The sequence below is a fragment of the Orcinus orca genome, chromosome 21 (genome assembly GCF_937001465.1).
Source record: "Orcinus orca chromosome 21, mOrcOrc1.1, whole genome shotgun sequence".
In the NCBI taxonomy this organism is placed as follows: Eukaryota; Metazoa; Chordata; class Mammalia; order Artiodactyla; family Delphinidae; genus Orcinus; species Orcinus orca.
The window spans coordinates 11741612-11759643 of record NC_064579.1 but is presented as its reverse complement, the minus strand read 5'-3'; the positions used below and the strand labels follow the sequence as shown (position 1 = coordinate 11759643).

Here is an 18032-nt window from a genome sequence, read left to right as displayed (position 1 = left end):
GCGCAGGCTTCTCACTGCGGTGGCTTCTCTTGTTGAGGAGCACAGGCTCTAGGCGTGCGGGCTTCAGTAGTCATGGCACACGGGCTCAGTAGCTGTGGCTTGGGGGCTCTAGAGCGCAGGCTCAGTAGTTGTAACACACGGGCTTAGTTGCTCTGTGGCATGTGGGATCTTCCCGGACCGGGGCTCGAACCCGTGTCCCCTGCATTGGCAGGTGGATTCTTAACCACTGCGCCACCAGGGAAGTCCCACGACTTTTGACAAGCCTTTGATTCCTTCTTTGTACCCTCCTCCCTTTATGCCTAAAGAAGAATAAATTGATGACTGTGCTGGATTCTTTTAACTGAGGTGCAATTCTATCAACTGCTTACCACAATGGTATCCAAATACTGTCCTCAGAAACATCATTCAAGCAACTTGAGAAATTCAATTTTAGAGTGGCCAGGAGATACCCAACGTCACATGCTATATGATTTAAAATTGGATAATTTATAGGGAAATAGATTTCTGTTTAAAAACAAAAACTACTAACATCAAAATAAAACAAAAAACCCATGACAATCTTGACACATCTTTCCAGGAGAAAAACTGTTCTTGTCTCCCTGGGAAAAACTGATTCAGAGATGCCCTGGAGCAGGTGAAAGACCAGATGGCTTGAGGCAAACACCTCACTCCGTGCAAAGTCACCCAGGTTCCATGTAGTTAACCAGAGCCACATGTAGGAGGGACATCCATCCATCTGCCACCATCATCTACTTGGTCTTGGTCATATCAGCACTTGGGCTTACAGTGGGGTATAAACTTTTTAATTTCCTGGCTGGATCTTCTATTGAGAAAAAGTTATCCCCTGCAGATGGACAGTGCTTTTCTTTTACACCATGACTATAAACATTTTGTTGGTCTTTGTTCCTTCTAGACCATCAGAAGCTTGAGACCAGACACTGTGTTCCATTCCTGGTTATCTCCCCTCTGTGTTCCCACAGGGACTTTGTCACTATGGGAACTTAACCACAAGGTTCATGGCCAGGATGAATTTCCTTTGTATGTATGATGCAATTAGTATCCAGGAGCTAGTATTTCTGTGGTTATCTCTCCAGCAGCCCCTCCCTCCTTTCTTCCTGGCTGAAAATGCCACTCACTTGCCCATTCTCCCCTGCAGGGGTAGCTCATCCTGGCCAGGAGAATCTAAAGCAATCTTCAGGGGCAGTGCTGGGCGAGGACATCCTGCCTGGAGCTCCATGAGCCATCCTGTAGCCATGAGGGGGCAGGGGTTACCACTGACCATACACCTAGGATACCAGAGCGGAAAGATGGAGAGAAGCCAGGGTTCTTTCAGATATCCTTAAGTGCTAAGCCAATCTCAGAAGCTGCCTATCTCCTGGCCTCTTTATTTCTTCCTCCAGGCTTCTTAATAAATGATATTTAAAAATACAAATAAAAACTATCCTATTGAGCTTCCCTGGTGGCGCAGTGGTTGGGAATCTGACTGCCAACGCAGGGGACACAGGTTCGAGCCCTGGTCTGGGAAGATCCCACATGCCGCAGAGCAACTGGGCCCGTGAGCCACAACTACTGAGACTGCGCATCTGGAGCCTGTGCTCCGCAACAAGAGAGGCCGCGATAGTGAGAGGCCCGCGCACCGCGATGAAGAGTGGCCCCCGCTTGCAGCAACTAGAGAAAGCTCTCACACAGAAACGAAGACCCAATGCAGCCAAATAAATAAATTAATTAATTAGGTAAATTAAAAAAAAAAACTATCCTATTGTTTAAGCCCTTTTAGTAGCTTTCTCAGTTATTTTTTGCAGCAAGAATTTTAACTGGCACATTTGAAAACATCCTTACTCTGATCATGATTTACCAAATATGTCAAAGGAGTGTGGAAGGAAGGAGAAGTAAAAGTTCTACCTTTTTGGGTACACATCCAACATTCACCTAGAAAAAAAATAAAAAGCACATATTTTAAGATTATTAAACTCAAACCATCAAACAAACATGCAGGAGATGAATCCCAAGCATCAACCCAGGAGACTTCCTTGAGTTCTAAGTCACACTCTACAGCTGCTTCCTTTTTGCTATTAGAGTTGGAAAACATAGGAACATCACTTTCCTTGTATGAGGAGGCAGAGAATTTTACTTATGAGTATTTTCTCAAGAAAAGCAGTTGAGGGCTTCCCTGGTGGCGTAGTGGTTGAGAGTCCGCCTGCCGATGCAGGGGACACGGGTTCGTGCCCCGGTCCCGGAGGATCCCACATGCCGCGGAGCGGCTGGGCCCGTGAGCCGTGGCCGCTGAGCCTGCGCGTCCGGAGCCTGTGCTCCGCAACGGGAGAGGCCACAACGGTGAGAGGCCCGCGTACCGCAAAAAAAAAAGCAGTTGAGAAGAGACGAGGAGGAGGGGGAGGGGAGAGGAGGGAAAGGGAAGAAGGGAGGGAGGGAGGGAGGACAATTCCATTTCCGGGGAAGGGGGATGCTCTGCAGGGATGGTAATAGGTCAGGAGGTGACCAAAACCTGAGCTTGCACAGGTTCAAAGGAACAAAGCAGAGAGAAACAGCAGCACAGAGGTGAGAGGACCCACCAGCTGAATAAAGGCAACTGAACCATTTGAGCAACTGTCCTAAAGGATTTCTGGGAAACTTACCATGGCCTATGCTGGGTAAAACACCCAGAATGTCCCCTTTGAGAAAATCTCTAGTGGAAAACTACATTATTTTTCAAGATCAAAGGACAACTGATGAATCAAGCAGTCAAGTTCATCCATGCTATTATCTAGCCAGCTAGCTATTGATCTATCTCCCTGCTTATATACTTGTTAGAGATAGACACAAACTTGACTCAGCCTTCTGGCAGCCTACACACAAAGGAAAACACAAATAGTTGTAAGATTTCACGTAAAAATTAGACAGTTGTTTAAGAAAGTAACTATTCATACCCCTTAGACTAGAAACAAATTCCTTGCAACAGTCCTTGTAAACTGTGATGTATATGTTTATACACACATTTTTGTTTACATCTGTTTTTTCCTTTTGATCACATCCTAAAATAACCTGGAAAAAAATTGTGGTTAAGAGTAACACTAATTAGAATTTAGACAATGACATTGTACTATAATTATGTAATATGATAAATATCACTACATGGGCGATCATATTACAACCTATAAATGAATCAGAGTAACACACTGTACGCCTTAAACTTACACAATGTTACATGTCAAACTTATACAATTAAAAAATATTTTTTAAAGAGTAAGACTGATTAAAACTGCACATACCATTTGGCACATACCATTAGAACTTAGCAATTCTAAATTTAGGAATTTATTACACAGAAAGAGTCACATGTTATGTTCAAGCATCCAAAGATACACGTATAAGGACGTTCCCTGTAGTGCTGTCACAGTGAATAACTGGACACAAGTTAACTACCCAACAGTACGGAAGCATTATTACAAGGAAATTATTGTACACTGAGCCTATGGAATACTCTGCAGCCGTTTAAAAGGACACAGTAGATTTCTATTTACTGTTACAGAAGGTGTTCTTAGGATATTAGGTGACAAAAAGAAAGCTGCAGAACAATTTGTTCTGCATGTTCCAATCTGCATTGTATATAATTGCAAATGTACACATACATTTAAACAGTTTGAGCAAATATTCCATGTTCTTAACAGCAGTCATCTCTGGGGAGGGAGAAAAATTTCATATTTCACTCTAAATACTTTTTATAATGTCATTCATTACTGTATAATTCATTTAGACCAAGAAATAAACCAAAATGATTTTATCTGGGTAGTGGAATTTAGATGGGTGATTCTTTGATCTCTGTTGTTTATTTTCAATATTTTTTATAATACAATTATTTTTCTTTTATATGGAAACAAATGCCTTCTAGACATAACTTATGTCAGGTGCCTGTAAGCTCTGCTGATCATGACCATAAGGAAAGAGGCGGGCTCTCTTGGTGTCCAAAGAACACAGGTCTGGTGCCAAGTGTATGACTAACGTTAATTTTTTAGAAGTTTCTGAACTTTTTAACTTGCGACCATTCATTCATTCAGAAGTACTGATGAAGTGCTCACTCACTGCTGCCAGGCATTATGCAAAGCAGAGCACTCAGTGGATATGGTCCCTGCTCTCATGGAGCCCACGGTCCTGACCTGGGAGAGGTGCTCAGCCTATCCAAGATGCTGGCTCAAGAGACAGCAGCAGAATCAGCTACATTCCCTAAAATTTCCAAGTCTTCGGCCAGAAATCAGAGGAAGAAGGTGGTAGAAAATTGTGAGCTTCAGGGGCTGGAGAATCTGTATTCCAGCACGCACACTTTGGGTCCGGGGGCTATGGCTGAATGGAAGCCCTTGACCTTGAAGCACTCCTCCTATTTTGGCAGCTCCTAGTGATAGGCCTCCAGGGTTTCCGACGGTTTCAGAAACCTCGAACACTTCAGTGCAACACAACTGATTATCAGATGGCTCTTTGACTTGGAAGGGAAGAAAAGAACAACTGGTTACCTACAAAGCTGGGGAAGCCGGGGTGGAGAGCTGTGTGCAGTCCTGTTCAAGCCTCCGTCTCGCTCTCCAGCTGAGGTTGCTTTAGGTTGTCAGAAAGAGAGCTCGGGCGTGGAGTCAGACAGACAAGAGTTTGAATCCTCCACTTCCTGGAAGTTGGTGGGTAGCTTGCTAAACCCCTCTGAGCTCAGTTTCCCATTCCATAGAATAGGAATGATAATACTTACATTCCAGAGATTTTGTGAAGATCAGAGATAACGTATGTAAAGCACCTCTTTTCTAATTCATGATAGGTGTGATGATGCCATTGACTCCTCTGAATTATTCCTGCAGTCTGCCAGCTCCCCATGGGTACAAGAGCCGTATGGCAAACAGAGGAGATAAATTCCCCGGTGGCCGGCTCCCTTTCAGAAACAGATCAACAGATGGCAAAGAAAGCGTGCCTTCCAGAATGGGGCACTAGGGTCACGGGCTGTCAGGGCTCTGACCTCCCAGGAGTGCACACAGCTAAGACCTGCAGCATACCACGCTTTCCACCTGGCAAATCCCCCTGCAGAGCCCGCATTCTCTAGGTGGGCACTCACCAACAATAAGCCACAGGAACAGAGACAACCCAGTGCCAGAGAGATTCCTGCAGCTCTGCCTCCCTCTGCAAACTGATGGTCCGTCTCTGAGAACTCCCTCTTCCAATCTAGTGCTCAGAATCCTTCCGTTCCGTGGGCCTGCCAGCACCGGCTCACAGTGAGGACGGGGGCCTCTCCAAACAGGGACAGAACATATGAGGAGTCTGATGATACCTGTGGCAAAATTCAGAGGTTCTCCACTTCCCTAGGGCTGGTGCGCTTACCTTCAATTCTGCCCAGATAAGTAAAAACCGCACACTGCCCATGTCACTGGTTAATTTACAACCTCACCTGTCAAGAATGTCACCTGTGCTTAAGTAATAGGAAGCTTCCTTCCTCTGGTTTCCCCCTTTCTGTTCCCCATCACAGAGTTGCCTAATGGTTCCTATCTAGTTCAGGACTGATATGAGGAAAGAGCACTTAGAAGATGACCAGTCATCATTCACTAAGCAAAACAGGTTCATCAACACATTCTTTCAGATTGTGCAAGACACTGTTCTAGGGGCTCAGTATTGCTGACCAGAACAGATAAAGACCCCTGTTTTTATCAGCTTTACACCAACAGTTATCAAGCAAGATGCTGTCTGGACACCACTTGCCCACGTCCTTTCACAATTCTGACGCTAACTCTGATGTGTGTTTTATTTCTCCACACAATCAAGCAATTAACTCAATTCTGACACTATCTACCTGGAGACGGCATTAGATCCCAAAGGTGAAGGGCTCAGTCCTACAAGACTGTCCTATCCCCCCCCGCCCCTACTTCAGTCACCAACCACAAGTCCAGGTTGTCAGCTGTGCTTCTGAGCGACCGGCTATAGACCCAAGGTTCCAAAGACCCCTTCCCCTTTCTTGGGTTTGATTAATGTGCTCGAGTGGCTCACAGAACTCAGAGAAACATGTGATGAAACATTTTACTTACTAGATTACCAGTTTATTATAAAAAGTTATAATGTAACTCAGGAACAGCCTAATGGAAGAGATGTACAGGGCAAGGTACCTGGGAAGGGTGTGGAGCTTCCATGTCCTCTCTGGGCATACACGCCACCCTCCCAAAACCCCATGTGCTCACCAACCCAGAAGCTCTGTGAACTCTGTCCTTTCGGTTTTCTATGAAGGCTTCGTTACATAGGCACGGCTGACTAAATCATTGGCCACTGGTGATGGTCAACCTCCAGACCCTGTCCTCGCCTTGCCAAGGGCAGGGGGTTAAGGCTGACGTTCCAACCCTCTATCACACGGCTGGCTCCCCTACCAACCAGCCCCCATTTGATGTTCTTTCCAGAAGACACCTCATTAACACAAACTCAGGTGTGGTTCAATATCCAGACACCCTTACCCCTCAGCATGTAGTAAATTCCAAGGGTTCCAGGAACTCTGTGCTAGAAATGGGTACAAAGACCAAATACATATTTCTTGTTATAAATCCAGTATCACACTCTGGCACATATTAAACATTCAACATCCATGTCTTTACCTTCAAATTTCAGATAAAGGTTAGCCCAGTAAGGCATCTACCTTGAAAAAGAGAGAAAGAAAGAGGGAGGGAGCAAGGAAGGAAGGGGAGAGAGAGAGAGGAAGGGAGGGAGAGAGAGGGAGGGAGAGGGAGGGAGAGAAAGAAAGAGAGAGAAAGAAAGAGAAAGAAAGGAAGGAAGGGAGAAAGAAAGGGAGAAAGAAAGGAGAAAGTATTCTGTGTAAGGCAGAATCTAAAGTAAGAAAATGAACTGATACGAGAGGTATTCAAATGTTAGAACTAAAATTATTTTGGTTCAATTCTTATTTCAGCAGAACTTTAGATGAATGTGAAATCTCCAGTCCCAGGGATCAAACTTCAATGAACTCTTACTCTGGGGCATCCGGGGAGACCCAGACACAGCTACAAGAGTGTCAGTTCTGACACAGCTCTGGAGTGTCAGTTTTCTCTACCACCTGACACCCACTGAGTGATATCTGGCCCCAAATCTCTTGCTTCCCCCTTCAAAAGAAAAAGGATCTGGGATCCCATATCCTATTTAATATCTCATGTTGTAACACCCAGTGAATAAATGGTTACTAATTATGACTGTTTGAAATCCACTTACAAATGCGGAAGGTCATTAGAATTGCCGTAAAATTCCTTTAATTCCACTCTACCAGAAAAATTCTCTGCTGCTACTTGTTCAAGGTACCTTTCGCAAAGAAACAGGAACTCTGAGGGATCAAGAGGAAGTCTTTCTTTTTCTGGCCCTGCAGATTTAGTGGGTTCTGAGGCAGACGGCAAAGCAGTATTACTAAGACTGATGCAAAAGATTAAACAATCAGTAAGGTAAATCACATATATACACTCATATGTATAAAATGGGTAACTAATACGAACCTGCTGTATAAAAAAATAAAATAAAATTCAAAAAAAAATAAGGTAAATCAAAAGACAAATTTCAATAATAGGACTTGCCTGCTTGAACTAACCCTACCCTTTCTGATCACTCCTTTCTTTGGCATTTATGAACACAGGCGTGCCGCATTTTATGAAACTCTCAACCCAGGAAACAAATTAGAATTCTTTTCTGGTTTTGAGGGATCCTTGTCAATACAGAAGGAACTAATGGCAGGGTTCCTTAAACTGAGATCTCCTTTTAGTAAATGTCCATTTAAAAATTCACGTTCAAATAGAAGGGGCTTTCACTTCTATGTTAACTTTTTACAATGAGCCAGTATTACTGAGAAGAAAATGAAAAACATTTTTGAAGCTGCTGTGGTACATGAAGTATATGTGGTTTAGCACATTCAGGTGAACTTGGTTCTGTAATCCCCAAACATTTCTGAAAACAGTCCTTACTTAACGCTGCTCCTTGTTTATGAGGAACAAAAGGAATGAAAATCACAACAATCATTACAATAATGATAATCTCAGTTCCCCAGCACCGTTTTCCTTCCAGGTCAAACCCATAAAAGACATCCACTCTTGTCTGCTCATCTTTGTTCAGACTTTTCGAGTTATGAACAAAATATCACCAGACTGACACAGGCCATCAACTTTTTACTTGCTAATACCTACTTTAAATCATACAACTCTTTACTATCATGCTCATTTCATATAAGAAAGGATGTTTTAACACCAAACGACGTTGCCTTAAAATACTATGTTGAACTTTATGAATAAAACCATTATACTGTGAAAAAACATTAAAAAAATAAAAAAATAAAATAAAAACGCATGTTCAAACTTGGAACAGCATACTAATATAAGTGAAATAAGCCAGTCACAGAAACAGATATCACGTGATTCCACTTCTATGAGGCATCTAAGATAGCCAAATTCATAGGATCAAACAGCGGAACAGTGGTTGCCAGGGACTGGGCGGGTAGGGAGTAGGAGAGGGCAATGGGGATGTACTAATCAATGGGCCCCAAATCTCAGGTAAGCAGGATGAGTAAGTTCTAGAGATCTGCTGTACAACGTTGTACCTACAGTCAACGATACTGTACTGTATGCTTCAAAATTTGTTAACAGGGTAGATTTCCAGTTAAGTATTCTTACCATTAAAAAAAAAAAAGAAGAAAAGCATGTTCAGCCTACTGGGGATACAGACACTATAATATCAAAGTACACGCTATCACCTCCAAGTTAGTTTCTGATTTACATGTCGCTGAGTAGTTGTTTTCGGCCTAGATGAATACAAACAACCCACCAAGGGGCCTGTTTCTCAGGCCTCTTCCAAAGCCCCCGCTCCTCCTGCTGGCCTCTCCAACTGGTGTGTACAGCACAGCTCACTGTGACATTAATGATCAAGAAGGCTTTTGCTAGGTACAAACTTCCAGTTATAAAACAAACAACTTGGGCTTCCCTGGTGGCGCAGTGGTTGAGAGTCTGCCTGCCGATGCAGGGGACGTGGGTTTGTGCCCCGGTCCGGGAAGATCCCACATGCCGCGGAGCGGCTGGTCCCGTGAGCCATGGCCGCTGAGCCTGCGTGTCCGGAGCCTGTGCTCCGCAAAGGGAGAGGCCACAACAGTGAGAGGCCCGCGTACCGCCCAAAAAAACAAAAAACAAGTCACGGGGATGTAACGTACAGCATGGTGACTATTGTTAATAACACTGTATTCCATAGATGTATTTTTTATTGAATGACATCACTTCTATGTGGAATCTAAGAATTACAACAAACTAATGAATACAACAAAAAAGAAGCAGACTCATAGGTATAGAGAACAAACTAGTAGTTACCAGTGGGGAGGGAGAGAGGGGGAACATAGGGGGAGGGAAGTGGGAGGTACAAACTATTGGGTGTAAGATAGGCTCAAGGATGTATTGTACAACATGGGGAATAGAGCCAATATTTTGTAATAACTGTAAATGGAAAGTAATTTTTTTTAATGATATAAAAATTTAAAAATGAAAAAATAAGACACTAAATTTCAATAATAAAGATTCACATTCATAAAAATACTTTATGTGCAAGCAAAAATGTTCACTTAACAAAAGAAAATCATTATATCTATACTTTGCAGTTTACACGGCTTGTCACTATTTTTTTTAATAGATCTTTATTGGAGTATAATTGCTTCACAATACTGCATTAGTTTCTGTTGCACACCAAAGTGAATCAGCCATATGCACATATGTCCCCATATCCCCTCCCTCTTAACCCTCCCTCCCACCCTCCCTTACCCACCCCTCTAGGTCATCACAAAGCACCGAGCCGATCTCCCTGTGCTATGCTGCTGCTTCCCACTATCCAACTATTTTACATTCGGTAGTGTATACATGTCGATGCTACTCTCAGTTGGTCCCAGCTTCCCCCCCCACCTCGTGTCCTCAAGTCCATTCTCTATGTCTACATCTTTATTCCTGCTCTGCAACGAGTCTCATCAGTACCAGTTTTTTTTTTTTTAGATTCCATATATATGTGTCAGCATACGGTATTTGTTTTTCTCTTTCTGACTTACTTCACTCTGTATGAGAGACTCTAGGTCCATCCACCTCACTACAAATAACTCAATTTCATTTCTTTTTACAGCTGAGTAGTATTCCATTATATATATGTACCACATCTGCTTTATCCATTCATCTGTGGATGGACATTTAGGTTGGTTCCATGTCCTGGCTACTGTAAATAGTGCTGCAATGAACATTGTGGTACATGACTCTGTTTGAATTATGGTTTTCTCAGGGTATACGCCCAGTAGTGGGATTGTTGGGTCGTATGGTAGTTCTATTTTCAGTTTTTTAAGGAACCTCCGTGATTTCCATAGTGGCTGTATCAATTTACATTCCCACCAATAGTGCAGGAAGGTTCCCTTTTCACCACACCGTTTCTAACATTTATTGTTTCTAGATTTTTTTATAGTATCCATTCTGATAGTGTGAGGTGATATCTCATTGTAGTTCTGATTTTCATTTCTCTAATAATAAGTGATGTTGAGCATCTTTTCATGCGCCTCTTGGCCATCTGTATGTCTTCCTTGGTGAAATGTCTATTTAGGTCTTCTGCCCATTTTTTCATTGGATTGTTTATTTTTTTGATGATGAGCTGTTTGTATATTTTGGAGATTAATCCTTTGTCTGTTGGTTCATTTGCAAATATTTTCTCCCATTTTGAGGGTTGTCTTTTTGTCTTTTTTATGGTTTCCTTTGCTGTGCAAAAGCTTTTAAGTTTAATTAAGTACTATTTGTTTATTTTTGTTTTTATTTCCGTTACTCTAGGAAGTGGGTCAAAAAAGATCTTGCTGTGGTTTATGTCAAAGAGTGTTTTTCCTATGTTTTCCCCTAAGAGTTTTATAGTGTCTCGTCCTACATTTAGGTCTTTAATCCATTTTGAGTTTATTTTTGTGTATGGTGTTAGGAAGTGTTCTAATTTCATTCTTTTACATGTAGCTGTCCATAAAAGCTGCTAAGAGGGTAGATCTTAAAAGTTCTCATCACAAGAAGAACTCGTAACTATGTATGGTGGCAGATGTTAACTACATTTAAGGTGGTGATCATTTCCCAATATATACAAATATCGAATTATTATGTGTACACCTCAAAGTAATACAATGCTATATGTCAATTATACTGCAACTTAAAAAAAAAAGGTTTTGTCTGGTGATCAGTCCTTATTAGTAAGAACTGTACGCCTATACCACAAGAAGTGGGTCAGTCTTTACCACAGAATCAGTACAGTCAGAAAGAACACTGGAACACATGCTCCTACAGGCCTGGGGCAAAGGGAATAGTAAGTCAGAAAGAACTTTTTCCTCAACCTGACTCTTCCCTTATCTACATGGGCAGAGAACTGAACCGCCCTGAATAGCAGAGACAAAGCTCCCAGAAGGCTCTAATTCACCTTGGCTTTGGGCCATCTGTGCATTTCTTCTTGGTTTGCACTTGATCATGAGAAGCATTATACCAGCAGACCTTGGAGATATTGCAGATTCAGTTCCAGACCACCGAAATAAAGTGAATATCGTAGAAGTCACACAATTTTTTTGGTTTCCCAGTGCATATAAAAGTTATGTTTAGGGACTTCCCTGGTGGCGCAGCGGTTAAGACTCCGCCTGCCAATGCAGGGGACACGGGTTCAAGCCCTGGTCTGGGAAGATCCCACATGGCACGGAGCAACTGGGCCCGTGAGCCACAACTACTGAGCCTGCGCATCTGGAGCCTGTGCTCCGCAACAAGAGGCCGCAATAGTGAGAGGCCTGCGCACCGCGATGAAGAGTGGCCCCCGCTTGCCGCAACTGGAGAAAGCCCTCGCACAGAAATGAAGACCCAACACAGCCAAAATAAATTAATTAATTAATAAAAAGTTTGAAATATTGCGAGAATTACAAAAATGTGACAAAGAGACATGAATGAGCAAATACTGTTGGAAAAATGGTGCCAACAGATGTGCTCACCGCAGGGTTGCTGCAAACCTGCAGTTTGTAAAAAAAAAAAAAAAAAAAAAAAAAAAGCAGAACCTGCAAAGTGCTATGAGTTATGCCTATATTTACCTTTTTGGAGACTCCCAAAACCTGAACTTGAAAATTAACTCATGTATTTTTCTGCTCTGAGAAATTACTTAATCGCAGTAGGCACTAAAAGATTATTTTTAATTGAATCCTAGAAAAACAGATGATTTCTTTCAGTTTCCCTTTTTTAATGCCTAACCTAGTACTATTATAATTTTTTGCCTGATCCAGAAAAATAAAGAGTAATTTAAGAGTGGAATCTGGGCCTTCCCTGGTGGCGCAGTGGTTACGAATCTGCCTGCTAAGACAGAGGACATAGGTTCGAGCCCTGGTCCGGGAAGATCCCACATGCCGCGGAGCAACTAAGCCCGTGCGCCACAACTACTGAGCCTGCGCTCTAGAGCCCATGAGCCACAACTACTGAGCCCACGTGCCACAACTACTGAAGCCTGCGTGCCTAGAGCCCGTGCTCCACAATAAGAGAGGCCACTGCAATGAGAAGCCTGCGCACCGCAACGAAGAGTAGCCCCTGCTCACCACAACCATAGAAAGCCCGCGTGCAGCAATGAAGACCCAACACAGCCAAAAATTAAAAAAAAAAAAAAAAAAAGAGTGGAATCATGTTGGAGACTTCCCTGGCAGTCCAGTGGTTAAGACTCCATGCTTCCACTGCATGGAGCGCAGGTTTGATCCCTGGTTGGGGAACTAAGATCCCACATGCTACACGCGATGTGGCCAAAAAAAAAAAAAAAAAAAGAGTGGAATGTTATTAGAGCTACACCTGCCTCTGAGCTAGTTTACCCATCAGAAGTTTAGTAGCAGTACTGGCTCTCATTGCTTATTTCACTCTGAACTTGAGAGGATCAGAATATGCCACCCCAAAACATGCTCCTTTGACATAAAAATTATTTTGAGGTGAAGACAATTAAGAAACAGCAGACACAGGAGGAACTCTGCTCTCCCCCTTTCTACCTAAAAGCAAAGGTTAAATTTCCCTTTATGAAGGTGCTTCCCACCCTTATCCTGTACCAGCAGCAGAAAAACCCTTATCACTGGAGATGGAAAGGTAGCACTGAGATGAATCTGCACAAAAAAACCTTATTAAAGTAACCCTTATCTTCCATTAGTTTCCCCCCATATATTTACCTTCCCACAATTTACTGCCTCTAGAAGCCCAAGCCCCCTTTCCTTTGTCTAGTCACTTTTCCACAATTTGTCACCCTTTGTTAAGTTGGCATTAAGCTCCCAGGCCTAAGAGTTCCTTTTTTTCCCCACTTCTTTTCTGTGACACTCATGTGTGCATATGAAATAAACCTTTTCTCCCATAATCTGTCCATTTTCTGTTTAATTTGCAGGCCCTAGCTACTGAACATAAATGGGAAGAGAGAAAGTTTTTCCTCCCCTAACACAATACAGAGCAAAGTCATTTCATACCTGAGTTTCTTAACAGTTTAAAGTGATAAACTCCATCAAAGAAAAGTGAACTCTCAGGTACACCAACACAGGTCACTCATCTTGAAAATACCCGTTTGCTCGGAAGGGGCCTACTCTATTGTATCACAGAAGAGAAAAAAAAAAAGCATTCCGGAAAAGGAAAACTGAGGAGGAGTCAGGAGATCAAGGCAAACAGTCACACCATACAGACCCCCATGGAAGGCTCTTACTCCAGAAGCATGAAATTATGAAACCAGGAAATGAATGACTCTAGGCCCAAACTCATTACCATCTGATGCCCACAACTGTGCAGGGTTCTCCAGATTCATTCTAATGCTTCCATAGGGTTAAAGTCTTCACACAGGTCCTGCTCCCCATGAAACCCCCAGCGCTGAGTTGGGCTCAGGTACACCAGAATCAGAATGGGGCTCTTTAAAAATACACCTGCTGGAGCTTCACTCCAGACCTATGAGATCAGGAGCTGTGAAGTGGAGACCCACCTAGTAGATAAGTGCTTTTAACGTAAATAATGACTGTTTCCTAAGAGGCAGAAGTAGGAAGGTTCCTCCCCTGTAGCTGAGAAGAATGCTTAAAAATGTTCATCAAATCATAAATTACTCCACACAATTACACAGAAGCCATGGTTTGGCTGCTAATTAGCACAGCTAATAACCTATGCTAATTCCATAGGTTATTCTACACTTGGTTTGTTTTCAACCACATTTTAATTGACATTCAATTTGCTCCTTGGTAAAAATGAGGGTCCAGGGCTGGAACAATGCTTCTAAATTCCTATAAGGATTTGTGTAAGTTGGATCCTTAATGAAATGAAAGCAATGGGGCCCGTGCTCCATTTTTATAAAGCTAAAAGTATTCAATTTAAAGGACAGTCAGGACTTCCCTGGCAGTCCAGTGGTTAGGACTCTCTGCTTCCACTGCAGGGGACACGGGTTTGATCCTGGTGGAGGAACTAAGATCCTGCAAGCTGCGTGGCAGCCCCCCCCACAAAAAAAAGAGTTAAATAAATAAAGGGCTATCCCTTACTTGAAATTATAAGCTTCCTACTTTTAATCAAAAAATCGTTCTTGATAAAAATGATAGTGATAGAAGAATTTTTTTAATGATCATTACTCTAAAAAAAATTAAGTCAGCAAGCTTATGTAAGTGCTTCCTATTAAAAAAACAAACAAACAAAAAACAACTATAGTCAGACTGGATTAGTAGATCTCCAAAATCACTTCCAACTCCATCAGTCCATGAGTCTAAGTTTTCATGGAGGAAGGCTAAAAACAAAAACTTGTATCCACAGCAACTTAAAAATTTTACCAAGCTTTAGAATTAACATGCATTAATTAACATTTAGGAAAACAAAAAAAACCTGGTTGGAGAGTCAACCGTAAAGAAACTTCTGACTGTCCCAAGGGACATTTCTCAATAGTATCTCCAGTACAAAGCCACTTTTATCGTGTCACTCTCCTGCTCAGAACCCTTCCACAGTTCACTGTGCTTCCAGAAACTCTACCTTTTTACTACCACCTGACCATCAGCTTTATAGGAGACGCCCTCTGCTCCAATTTTTTTTTTTTTTTTTTTTTTTTGCGGTACGCGGGCCTCTCACCGCTGTTGGCCTCTCCCGCTGCTGAGCACAGGCTCCGGACGCGCAGGCTCAGCGGCCATGGCTCACGGGCCCAGCCGCTCCGCGGCACGTGGGATCCTCCCGGACCGGGTCACGAACCCACGTCCCCTGCATCGGCAGGCGGACTCTCAACCACTGTGCCACCAGGGAAGCCCTCCAGTCAAATTTGATTACACAACATACCTTGCTTCTGTGCCTCTGCCCCTGACCTACCCTGTCAAAAAAATGATATTCATCCAGTTCAAGTTCACAAAGATACTATCTCCATCCCAAAACTATCCAATGTGCCCAAGCAGAAGTGATAATTACACTCTTCTCTCAACTACCATAACAGCAATTAACATAGACCCCCTCACTCTGGGGTTGACTGTCTACATTTTGCTTCCCCCCACCTTATCGCAAATTCCTTGAGGGAAGGGACCTTTGTCTTACAAATGTTGGTATCTAACCTTTTATCTCAACCAGCCCCAATCCAAATACTTAGCACTTAAATTACGAGAAGTGAAGACAGCAACAAATGAAACATGCTTCAGAACGCCTCGATTTTCCCTAACACCTGTTTGGAAATCACTGCACTAAGAAGTTTATTAATGCATCTGTGGATAACCCAGATAACTAGAATACGGAGACAAATCTAAACAGGTCTTATCAGTCGGTTTTATCTTCTCTGATATTCTAAGACATACTACATCTTTCCTTGAATTCAAAACCAAAAGGCAGTTTGAGAAGAGCCCAAATGGAATGAAATAAAAATATTAAATAGGGGATTTACCCCAAGAGATCAATGCTTACTAAAAAATAAAAGTTGCTGCAGCATAATGAGATAAGCAAGGCCAGGCACTCCATAAGGAAGCAGTAAATGGTTGACTCCTAAGCTGTCCTTTACTTGCTCTCGGAAGTAGTTGATCTCTTAAAGCATTTCACGTTTCTAACAGGAACCTAAAAATGGGGTCAGCCCCTTCTTGATCAATACCAGTGGAACCAGGCAACCATGAAGGCTGCCACAAGCTGATTATGACACACATGGCGAAGGAGGAAAACAGAAAAGTAGAGAGGGACAAAGATGAGTAGTTATCAAGTGTTGTCACCAGTTGCCCGGGGGGCCTCTTAGTGACAACCCTCCATCTGCTTTCTGCAGAGCCAGACTTCTCCTAAGAGTCTGTCTAGACTAAGGTGTCAAGGTGCAAGTTGATAATTAAGAGGGATTTTTCCTTTCCTCGTTCCCACTTCCGTTTTGAACTTAAAAAGTGAGCACGGGACACTGGAGACAGCCCTTTCACAGCTGTTAATTTTGAGTTTCATTCACATACGGTTATTGAGCAAGCTCTTTGTTAAGGCGATGAGAGTTTGCAAACATATGAACCCATTTCTGCCCTTAAGGAGTTCCCAGTGTAGTGTAATTTAAGCATCCCTCTCCAAAGGAACTTCGAGAACTCCATGCCCAAGCCCAGGTTACACTCGGATACATTTTAATACTAACAGCAAGTACCTCGCCCAAGTCTTGTGACAGAAGAGCCCACACCAATAACTTGGGAACTAAACTTATTTTTTAAAGTAATAGTTCCTCAATCGCAGGATTTACAACCCTCTTTTGGGGGGAGGTAGTTTTAAAATCCCTCCAAAACAAAACAAAAGGTCTGTAAAGTCATTTAACGATAAATCCTACATCAATGTCAACTGTAGCTGGTGATTCTCAACCTTGGCTGCAATTAAGAATCACCCAAAGCCGAGGCTGCACCCAGGCAGCAGAATTTTTTCAGCTCCTCAGGTGATTCCAATGTGCAGGCAACAGTGAGAACCGCTGCTGTAAATTCTGCCCTTGAAACTGAAGGGAGAGGACCGGGATCCTAATTCAGTGACACGGGCTCCATCCTCCCTTCCCCTCTCCCCACAGAGACTCAGACCAGCTGCAACTATTCTAGATGCAGTTTTATGTTTCATGGATCTGGTGATGAGATCGAGCATGGAACCCTTCCACCTTGAGGAGTGAGGATGCAGGAAAGTTATGTTAGATTTCACCAGCTCCGGCCAGCGTTATTATGATACCTGCGCTGGAACAGACACAGGCTCAGCTTCGGGGTCTGCGGAAAAGCCCCTTTACACTTGTCTCATCAAACCCCGCTGGGATCCTAACTCCGACCCGCGTGGGAAAGCGGACAGCGCAGGGCTGGGGGCCCATCCTCAGGGGGTCGGGGGAGGTCGCACTAGGCAAGGGCACAGGCTGTTCCTGCAGAGAGAGGATGAGACAAAGCGGGACGGCGGGACGCAGCGCTGCAGGAACCCAGGCATGAAGAGAAGCGCCGGGAGCGAGCGGGTACTCACGCAAGTGCCGCCCAGCTTGTGGCTCTCCACCACGGCGGCCCGGGCGCCCAGCTCGGCCGCCCGGCGCGCGCTGGCCAACCCGCCCGAGCCGCCCCCGATCACCAGGTAGTCGTAGCAGGCCGCGACGCCTGCGGCGGGCGGCGGGCACGAAGACTGCGGCCCCTGCCTAAACGCCATGGCGCGGGAGAAGGCGCAGGCAGCCCGGGCCCAAGGTGGCGCGTAGCCGGAGAAGGTGCGCGCCGCCTGCCTCCAGCCGAGCCCCTCGCTCGCGCTCAGAGTCCGGGCCGGCAGGGCCATGCACGCGGAAGTGCGCGCCGCGGGGTTGCGGCCCGTGGGCGGGCCCGGGGAAGGAGGAGGGCGCGCGGGGGCCGGCGCAGCCTCACGGTGACTAAGCACTCAGCCGGCGCGCGGCGGCGTTGGGGGCTGGCGATGGGGCTACCCGGCTTGGCCGGACCGAGGCAGGGGGAGTCGCCCCACTCCGTCCCGCTGTGCGCGAGCCAGCCCGCCCTGCTCCAAGGGAGGGTCTCTCTTCTGGGAACTCTCCGCTTCCGTCTTCACCCCAGCATCTGGGTCCCCGCGCCCGAGTGGCATCAGCCGAATGTAGGT

The 18032-nt window shown here is 44.2% G+C and overlaps 1 protein-coding gene across 1 annotated transcript in view; it reads right to left on the bottom strand.

Moving 5' to 3' along the window:
- Positions 1-17804, bottom strand: part of GSR (glutathione-disulfide reductase) — a 44609-nt gene extending 26805 nt beyond the window's left edge. The window contains exons 1-2 of the mRNA XM_004277139.3: positions 17427-17804; positions 1903-1929 (exon numbers count right to left, since the gene is read on the bottom strand). Coding sequence (XP_004277187.1) covers positions 1903-1929; positions 17427-17723 — 324 coding nt within the window. The 5' untranslated portion in view covers positions 17724-17804. The remainder of the gene's footprint in view (positions 1-1902; positions 1930-17426) is intronic.
- Positions 17805-18032: the final 228 nt, after the last annotated feature.